This window comes from Pestalotiopsis fici (assembly GCF_000516985.1).
Source record: "Pestalotiopsis fici W106-1 unplaced genomic scaffold PFICI_Scf_6, whole genome shotgun sequence".
NCBI lineage: Eukaryota > Fungi > Ascomycota > Sordariomycetes > Amphisphaeriales > Sporocadaceae > Pestalotiopsis > Pestalotiopsis fici.
In genome coordinates, this window is record NW_006917096.1 from 1,464,615 (window position 1) to 1,475,193 (window position 10,579).

General features: G+C 50.1%; 1 protein-coding gene across 1 annotated transcript; it reads right to left on the reverse strand.

The window, feature by feature from the left end:
• Positions 1-1,436: 1,436 nt before the first annotated feature.
• PFICI_08916 (uncharacterized protein) lies at positions 1,437-6,219 on the reverse strand (the record flags this gene model as incomplete). The annotated part of the gene is made up of 5 exons (XM_007837497.1): positions 1,437-2,701; positions 2,759-3,641; positions 4,014-4,194; positions 5,257-5,726; positions 6,004-6,219. The coding sequence occupies 5 exons, from the start codon at positions 6,217-6,219 to the stop codon at positions 1,437-1,439; spliced, it is 3,015 nt and encodes a 1,004-aa protein (XP_007835688.1).
• Between the last annotated feature and the right edge of the window lie 4,360 nt (positions 6,220-10,579).

Genomic DNA, 10,579 nt, shown 5'->3' on the forward strand with positions numbered 1-10,579 from the left:
GTCATCTATGGTACTCTGCTGCTCAGAGGTCCTACTGTGAATCTATCGATAGCTTTCCATGATTCCAGGAACAACTCAATATGAGATGACCGACTGTCTTGTTTGGCTCTAGTAAAATCACTTTGGCTTGGGGAATTCCCCAGCAGTATGCGATATGTTGACCAGTGGCTGCATGATCAGTCATCTACAACAAGTCGACAAAGGAGGTCAAAACCAGTAAAGTGGATGTACCGACCCTATGACTGCTTGAACATGGATTGGGTGGTCTCGTCGTGGACGTGACCAGTCTCACATGAGTCGTGAGCGCACACGGACAAGTATGATTGTACTATCCAGTAAGCAGCTCAAAACAGTACACCTCTCGTGTTAGAAAATCTGTGAATTTGTGTACACGTCACGATCGCAGAAAGGCTTGAGCTTCGTCTATATGTGCCTTGAGGATTGAGACTATCTGCTATGGCACAGATCTATCTAGATGCCCGCGCGCTGCTTTTCTTTGCAGTTACATTTGGCGAGGCCCATTTTCCCAGATGATGACCCATTAGGCGACCGGAATTGCCCAGGGACATTGCAGTCAAAACAAAAGGAAATGAAAAACCAGATCGTGAACACCACTAAAACACACGAAAAAATGAGAGAGAAATGAGCAAGATCCGCCGCGACGTGACCTTTGCCATTGTCTCTCCATGACCCGAGCCACCAAAACAACTCTCGTCTACCTCTGATTTCCAGACGGTGTAGATATCCAGCGAGATCTCCAAATCCCACGCCATGTTCTCATGCCAGCCACCTCTGCGTGCTTCGACACGATGTGTGTGGCTGATGATGCTGGAGGTAAATGACATCTCGAGTTGCTCCGTATGAAGTGAAGCCGCGCGAATTGAACAAGAAAAAATAAAGTAGAGAAATCAACGGTGCCTATACGGTGTATAGCGGAATTTGGTCGTCGACTCTCGAAAGAAGAGAAAAATGATAGCAGGTCGAAATACAATGCTGTCTCCATGAAAAAAAAGGGGAAAGGATGAAAAGAGAACAGTCTATGTTTGCAAGAGGGTCCAAGTACATGAGTACACAGCCTCAGGTATCTGGGAATGTTCTCGATCTGTACCAAGAGACAGACGACCATAAAATGCCCAGTAGAGACCCAGAAAGATGGAGAGTGGTCCTCAACGAGCATGGTAGTGTACATAAGTGGTCCAGAGAACGAAGGTTGTCGTGAGTTGTTTGCTCGTTGATCAAAGAAATGATGCGCGGATTCTCATGTTCGAGGTGACTACTGATAGGAAAGTCGTCAGGGTCGTAGAAGCCATTTCGGTCGTATGTCGCCAAAGTCAAATAGCAAACCCGCATGCTTGGTGGAGAAACCACCAGCAGCTGCCGCCAATGCATTTATCATACCATTACAAGCGCGGTGGCATATCGTAAACAAGATGGTCCTAGAAGAACTGGCCTTCGGCATTGCCAGGCTGCACAGTACCGCCCGGATAGGTGTAGCCTTGGTTCAAGCGGGGTGGCTGAGGGGGTGCAACATTGCCAGTTGCGTTGGGCTGGTAGTTGGACTGACCGCGGCTGCGAGTGCCGTTTCCGTACTCGCCAGTGCCTCTCAAGCCACCGGCACCGTTGCCAGGAGTGTATCCAGAGTTTCGCAGCGGGATCTGGCCGTTGGTTGCATCAGAAGGAGTCGTCTGTCCGCTGGTATTGGCAGAGCCACGGTTGTTGTCGAAAGCCATGATCTTGGCCGAAATACGACGGGCATAAGGTGTACCGCGAACAGTTGGAATGATGGGACGAATGACTTCGATCAACTGCATCTTGGCCTGGAGAGGAGCATGCTCCAAGGCAGTCTGAACAACGTAGTTGCCGTAGTTATCGCGAAGCAGACGCTCGATCTCGCCAGAGTTGAGGATTTCAGAGACCATCAACTCCTTGGACTGGTCTGAAGCACAGCGAAGACACTTCTCCATAACGTTGGAGCTGAACTTGTGACGCGACAGTCTTCCTATGCTGCCGAGAAACTTGAGCACCAATGGCTGTGTGAAGCTGGGTTCATTGAGATCGATGATGTACTGCACAACGTAGTTGCCAAACGGATCCTGCACAAGGCGAGCAGCATTCTCAGTGATTTGGTTGATCAGGGTAATCTTTTGATCGCCCGCTGCATGGTCAATGCAGCGCTGCAGAACACAGCAGCCGTGACGATGAGTTCCAACCTCAATACAATGATTGCCGACAGCTTCGAAGATGAACTGGTTGTCTTCAGAAGACAATTTGTTGAGACACTTCTGAATAACATGATTGCCATTGAGATCCTTGATGAGCTCAACCACCTGGAAGCGCAGAGCCTCGATGATGATCTGAACATGCTCCGGTAGAGTTACATACTCGATCATCTTCTGAAGAGCTCGAGTGCCATGCTGGTTGAATGCAATCCGAGTCATTGATTCGGCAGCATTACGAATGAGAACAGTACGCTCATCATCAGTGCAGTACTCGAGCAGTTTCTGGCAAAGATAGTTGCCGAATGGGTCCATCATGAGATCAACAACGTGAGCGTTCGTCTCCAGCCAAATCATATGAATTTCATGGGGAAGGCGGTTCTCCAACTGCTTCTGAAGATATCGGCAGCCGTGCTGATCTTTGCAGAGCTCCAGGATGCCACCCTGGAAGTTGCTGAGAGGTGCTCCATTGAAACGGCTCATTGCTGTAAACGAAGTTAGCAAAGGGCACACAGTCTGTGCGACGAACACTGAGACTTTACCTTCATTGTCTTGAGCACGGCGTGCTTGGATGACGCGCTGCTGAGAGTCACGTGGCTGTGCGGACTGGTACATGGGGTTGTAACCAGGGTAGTTTTGGTGAGGGTATCCATTGATGTTCATGTTACCCATGCCCTGCATCAGCATACCCATGTTATAGTTGGAGCCATTGGGGTTGCCTGGGGGGTTGTAGCCGCCATTGCCGTAATAGGGAGGGTAGTTGTTGACAGCAGAACCGGAAGGCGAGGTGACGGGTGCGGCACCAGATGTAGGGCCTTGAGAATTCAGTCCAGTTGGTCCAAATGCGGGCGCGTTGGCATGTAGAGCACTGCCAATGGATGGATAGGTGGAGGCCTGCGGGAGGCTGGGAACATGGCCGTCATTGGAAAGCTCGCGATTGTGTTGCTTGGGAATAGCACCTGGGGGGATGCGACCAATGCTAGCATTGTGGTTGTGGAAATGCTGCTGTGCATGAGCATTGGCGTTTGAACCATTGACAGAATTGCCGGGCTTGACAGTGTGAATATCATTAGCAGAGAAAGAGGTCTGCAGCTTCGGGGGCATGGCTTGAGATGCCGGGGGTGACTTGATGACATTGACACTGTCGTTTGTAGCATCCTTGAGATAGCTGAAATCGAGACCTTGCTGCTTGGCGAGATCCAGCGAGTGTCGGAAACCAGCACGTCCACTGATGCTGTTAGCATCCGAGGACGAGCTGCCATAGCCCGATGCCACCGACTCGGCAGGCGTCATTTGGACCGTGTCAATGTTTGACAGGCTTTGCTGAGCACGGTGGAGGGATGCCATCTTGTTCCAGCCGTTGGAGGCTTCGGGATTAGCAGTGCTGAGAGAACTGAGATCAACAGCGACAGAAGACGTAGAGAGCTGTGAATGGGAAGAATTATTAGCACGTCAAGAACAAGAATGTTCCAACAAGTAACTGCACAACAGAAAGGCAACAGCGTGAAGTGCAGATGAAGGTGCGGTTGTTTCCAAGGATTGAGTGTGCAAGACTGTTGGGTATTGTCCTCGTTTGCTCGTTTGTCTTGTGACCAAGGACAATGGGCAGGTTTTTTCTTGAAGTTGAAAATTTTGGAGGGGTAACGAACGGGTTGTCTGCATGGAGGGGTAACACCAGCAGACCGACTTCACAACAGCTTTGACCAGAACAAGCAAGACTGCAATTGTGAAAGTTTCCAGTTGCAGATGTTTGGGGGTATCTGTAGAAATGACTGCAATCACATGAGATGGACTTACTCGGTTGGGATTGCCCTTGACCAATTTAGGGAAACCGTCTTCACTGGTATCTAGGGCAGTGTAATTGCCCTCCAAGTTGGAATCGTCGTCGCGGAACAAGAATCCAGCGGCGTTGGTCTGGTCAATGTTGTCGTACAGCGGGTTGCCTCTGCGAGTGACAGGCATAGAGTATCGGTTGAGGCTAGGTAGATACCCAAGTCAGTTGTCCGTGTCTTGGTTGGGACAAGTAGAAGTGAGAAGTCAGATGAGAAAACAAATGGGAATGAAGGTCGAGGATGTGTGTTGTGCACTTCTTGCACCAATGTTGGAGTTGGGTCAAGTGCTGAATGCAAGGAAGCCGAATGGCAAGAAACAAGAAACAAGAAAGGCAGGAACCAGCAGGAAGGAAGGGCAAAAGTCAAAAAGACAATTGACCAATGATGGAAAAGAGGTTGGTGGTGATGGTCAAGTCCAAGTTCGACTTCACCTTGGGCAAGAAGTCTTCTTATACCGTTGGGGTGACGTGGGAACAATCGAGTTCGTGCAGGGAAGGCACACAAGAGCGGCTGACCGACTTTGTGGATTGTCCCTATTGTGAATAGTCTAGGGGTTGATTGATTGTTGCAATGGGAATAATTCAGGGATCATGGACCTCTCCTGAGAAGAGTAGGATGCAGATGAGAGAGAGGCCTTCCGATTCGTTCTAGGGCACTGTAACTTTACTGTGATTGTTGTGTATGTGCTGATAGTCCACTTGGGCCTTGTTGGAGCATCGCAATGATTGTAGTTGAAATACAATCTCATGATTTGGCGTACCTTCCACAATTTTCATTCCGCTTTTAGCAAATTCAAGCAGTTCAAACTTTGAGCCCGCATTGAATCCCGACCAAATATCTGGACGTGATGCCGCCACGGGGAAAGATATTCTGTATTGCGAATGAAAATGTGAGGTGTTCGACAGCTCGGCGAATGGAATCTTGAATTTTCTGCAGTAGCAGAGGAAAAGGGAAAAGCATGAGACGAAAGTATTGACCCGAAAAGTATCCGACGAATTCTCTCATCCATGCCCTGATTCCAGGTATCGGACAAAGATCATACATAGTGAGATGGGTCTGGTGATATGGTCTGTGCGCAAATGCTATACTCAGACCTCTCTTTCGACGGCGCAACAAACCAGTAGGATAGGTTGCTCGCAGAGGGGGAACAAACGACCAATTCGCAAAGAAAAGAAAACCAAGTAATGCATTAGCAAATCGGGACTTACGCGTTGGTTGAGCGGTGGCTGGTAGGATCCTGGCGAAGCGCTTCTTCCTTTTCGTCCTCGTCGCTGTTTCTCCGGGTTCCTGGTACTGACCGAGAAGGCAGGTGATCGTCAAAGGCAAATGGGCGCGATTGAGAGGGCATGATGCCTGATTGGGGCGATTGTAACTGAGAACCCGATCTTGCGGATCGATTGAACAGGCCCGGGGGAGATGTCAAGCTTGAAAGTGAATATCGATTCGGCCTCGAGAACATGGTCGGGAAACCATTCGACGACTCTCGATACTCGGGCGGCGTTGTGGGCTCAGACTGATGACCTGTCAAACCAAACAAGTTGTTCTTGGTCAGGTCTATTTCCATCTGCCGCAACTCGGCCTCGTCCTGACGCTGCTGAAGCTCGAATTTCCTCATCTCGGCCTCGAAGCGCCGTTTCTGCTCCAGAAGAGTCTCGTACTCCTGCTTCTTCTTGTTCAACTGCAGACAATGTCAGCCATTATTTCCAACATGAACAATTCCATGGCGCATGTGCAACACAATAGCTCGCCTTGCTCACCGAGCCAAGCGTAGACTGAGCAGAAGACTGCAAAGTATGGCTTACCAATTGGGCTTTATATTCGGTCTGGAAAGAGTATGAACTAGTCAGCGGCAAATTCTAGGAATGCAAGTCGACGAGTGGGAATTCCGAGACATGGTTGGAAACTCGATCCACCTGCGCAAAAGAGGGACATCCCAAGATTTTCTATGCACTCACAGCCGTGGTATACTCCTGAGGCTCGACAGGACGTTGAAGGGAGTTCAGCGTCGATAATGTTGGTACACGCCCCGAGTCGGTGGTGAAGCGACGAGGCAGGGTGGTCCGAAGGTCTGGTTGGGGCATTCGGTTGCCATTTCTTGGTGGTGAGACAAGCGAGTTCATCGGCGCGTCGGTTACAGGCGACTGCTGCGCACGGTATTGAAAGTTATCCATTTTCCCCTACTCTTACTGTTGTTACAACACCGACAAAGCTTTCGTACAGAAGAGGTTGTCGCTGTTTCTATAGGACTATACGGAAACGAAAATCTGGTCAGCGGGGGGCTGTTGCACACCAAGGAGATAGCAGCGCAAGAGGTGAGAGCAGGTTTTCGTGTCTGGCGACGATCGGTTCGCATCAAGGTACGGCGGGGTCGCAAAGCGGGCAGAATTACAGCCTGTAACACCGTCGTGTCGCCCGCCTCCGAATGTCAGGCTCGACAAGTATATGGATAGCGGTGATTTCGCGCGCGGATCGATTGACTCCCGACAACCTTTCTTTTCCCCAGGAGGGGGGTTTGCCTCTCACACTCTCTCTTTCTATCGCCTCTCTTTTGGGGGGTAGATGTTTGGGACGAGCGGGTTAAGAGGACAGGAAATGCTCACCTTGTGGAGGAAGCAAGTAGTAGCACAATATGCTGCCCTGGAGAGCCAGGAAGCGGCAGCACACGACGGAATTGCAATATCGCTACAAAAAAGAGTGTGGAGCGGAGAGCAAGACACAGAAAAAGAAGAAGATCAATTGATGCTTTGGGGTTTGAGGCAGAGGAGGTCGAGAGAGGCGGCGCCAGTTGGAGACCCCTGTCGGTTCTGGCAGTCCCAGTCAGTCCCAGTGTGTGTCCTCACTGCTGCGGGCTCTCGTCTTGTGCGTTGCGTTGCGTCTGTCCACTCTAGATGTAGTGGTGGTGGCCTGGGGGTGTGGGCAAGATGGGCGATAGAGGTCAGTAGCGCTGGCGCTGAGGCGGCGTGCGTGCTGCCGTGCGTGCATTGATTTTAGCAGAGGCTGGTTTCTTCCGTTCTCCTTGTAGGCCGACCTTGTAACTGGTCCCTGCACATACATATAGTAGCCCCGGTCGAGCATCGGCCGCTACCACGAGCAGAGGGGACGCACTGGCCGATCCTTTTTTACTGGGCTGGTCAGAACGACGAGTTGATTGTTGCCACGAGCACGAGTAGTGATAAGCAGTAGGTACAGATGTGCCAGACCTAGTATTGACAACGGAAGCGCAAAAACTTAGACGCCTGTGGATCTGCCTGACGTATATTCAAATCTCAAAGGAAAAAGTTTGCCCTCTGGCAGGCGGTTTCAGCAGACACAAACCTATAAATTGTACTAGGTACATCTACTCCCGGATCTGGCGCTACCAAAGTCTATTGGCCGCCTCGCTCTGCTGCTCCCGAAAGGCAGGACACACTTGGTAGCCCGTCCACAGAAGAATTGGTGGTTCAGGTCGGGCGAGGCACACACTTTGAGGAAAGACAGGTACTTGCCGCATGTTAATAACTTAGAGGTAGCCTCTGTGAACGGCTTGTCACTTCAACCTTACTCTAAAAGGTGAACCGATCCAGGGGACCGCGGGTGCCTGTTGTTTCCTGAGATGGATACCGCAAATTCGGTTTCCTGGGATACATGTCCTTGATCAATGGCTTCGTGTGGTACATGTTGCTCTTCTCACCTAATTCCTCCCACCTTGCTCAGATACGCCAGCATCCTCCTTGCTCTATCCGGCCAGTCTCGCATTCACTCGGTCATATTTCAGAGAATCTCCTCCATCTTGGTTGATGCCGGCCCGCTAGACTGGTACGTATACTACATACCTGATTCAGATTCGTCCGTCTTTCGCTTCAGGCTCTCTACGGTGACTCCACATTGTACGATACGCCGGCTCAAAAAGCCAGCCCCTCCAAAAGAAAAGAAGAAGAAGAAGAAAATATATGCCACGAGGGACCTAAGGGGGGCGGTGAGGACGATGCCTGACTGGGAAACTCTGGCAGCAGCCGAGCGCCTTGGCCGAATAGCGGACCGGGTTCCCAGAAACACTCATATACATCGTGGTAGAAGTGCGGGGGAACCTTGACCAACACGCAGCGGACGATTGAAATAACCCAACAACGGTTTTTTTTCCCCTCCCTCCCCTCTGCATCTTATGTCCGCTCGGCCAGAAATCTGATACATCAAAGCCAGGCATCCCAACGAAATGCATATTGCGTGTCATTTCGGCGTCTGCGTATCCTCTTGCAGCACTTGTGCAGGACTGGCTCAGATAGGCTGCCGACATACACTGAGACTCACCCGTCCGCCACAGCTTCGTTGCATAGCTAGTGCTGTATAACACGCCATTATACCTTCAACACGCTTGATTTTCATGTTCGATCTATGCAGTCCAACCCACATGCAATGGATACTTGAATGAGAAAGACTATGTATGCGAGAGAAATATTCTTGCAGTAGGACACAAGAAGCCAAATTAGTTGGCCTCGGGCACAAAAAGGTCGGGTGTGAGTCAGTATCTGTTCCTTAACATTCATATCATAACAACCCCACGCATGTCTGTAGCGCAGCCGGCTGCGGCCATCCCGGGCAAGGCCCAAGGGGCCCATCAAGATACATAAGTTCCGATCGTAGCTGATCAACGAGCTGGGGTTGGAACTCCGCCTGTTCGGCATCCATGGTGCCACTTGATAGATTCCATCCGATGTCTTTTGCGGTATGACGCAACGTCATCAGTAAACACTGTAACTCCTCCATCAAAGGCGTGCTACTTTCGCAATGCCGGGCGGCTATGGAGGCTATGATTGTGTATACTACTCGCTATCTATTTAATGGGAAAGCGGCGCCGCCGGGACATCGATCGATTCTAAGGCAGAACGGGCTCAGCGGGGCACTTGCTACCCGTAGTGTACTGCTTCGTTGGGCTAGGTGATTAGTGCAATAACTTCATGGTCACGCACGCATGATGTTCTGCATACTACATTGCTACATACACTGCGAAGGAGGCTGGGTGAGTTTGAGCTCAGGGCCCTTTGCCCTAAGCTGAGGGCTGTCAATACAGCCCAATCGATACGTTACCTCTAATTAGTAGCATTGAAACGACCAAGGTGAACACCAGGCTAGCGCGGCTTCTTGACCTTGGATGTTTTTGCTGGCATAACCGCCTGCTAACACGGAGTACCCCAGCATGAAGATCATCAATATATGACTTGAAGGTATTCGTAGTGGGAAGGATATCCTCTCCACGGGATATTGCACGAGAGCAAGTCATTGAATGGAAACCAAAGCCTTGAATCCGACCAACTATATAACTCATAGTGATCATACTCGTTTCAAGTCTCCCGGAGACCAGTTGTGGCATGGTATTGTGGATCTGGCGGTTGGGTCAGTGTGTAACTTGGTAACTAGAATATGGATCATTGCCGTGACTCCACCAACCTAGTACCTGCAGTCGATGCGATGTGAGGAACAATGATGAATGCTACCTTAACCTAGGAGCTTTTTTCTGCATAATTGCGGTGGCAATACATACACACCTACATGACGAGAATCATCTACGCTTAAAGCGCTGCTAGGACTGGGACATGTCTCTCTCACCGACTTTTAGCACGAATCAGAGTTGACGGTCAAAAGGGTGCACACCTTGTTCTGTAAAAGTACTTGCAGGTTTGGACTCCAAGCGGGTGTAGTTCCGCTGCATTCGAAACGAAGAATCATGTCTCAACTCGTCAAATAAGAGAGAGCAAAAGACAAAACATGCAAGGTCTGGCAGCCTGGCAGGCCTGGCAACTGGCCCTCAACTGAGGCGAAACTCTGGAGGAAAGAATCTGCATTGTCCATATATATGATTTGCCAGTTGCTCTCAAAGTCATGCGGGGCAGGAATGCAAAAACCGTCGATTAGTACTAGGCAACTAGGAGAATCTTGACTAGAACAAGCGAGTCGTCGCTTGCATGCGCAACATCTTCGCACCTCCCAGGGCTAGACTGACTCGAAAATCAGAGCCCCAATATAGTGCGCCACCAACGTAAGGTCGATCAGGACCCTGAGAGGCATCTTGTTCTTGGCTCCGTCCGTTGCTATCCACTGTCAACTCCCCCACTTTGATAAAAAACCCCTCCTCGAATGCCCACTACAGCGTACCTAGTAGGTGGTATTTCATGTACGGGGAAATGTGAGAACTTATAAGTTGTGGGAACTAACATGAGGGCATGACGACAAAGTGCATATCTAACCATGAAGGATTGCCTAGTCCACAGAGTTCCCAGTTGAATTCGTCTTCCTTCCATGGTCTGAATGTACTCTATTCGTGGGTGAAGTGGCGGCGCGAATGCAGCTGCCCGCGTGGAAGAAGAGCCACTATTCACCATCTGCATGTTCAAGACTTGTGCGCATATCATGAATTGTTACTTTATAATTTTCGGTACAGGTAAGCAGAATGTCCTTGATATTATCCCGACACGAGTGTAGACTCGAAAGCATTAGGAGGGCACTATAAACATAATGGGAATATAATCAAAAAGAGAAGAAAATAAACAACCCCCC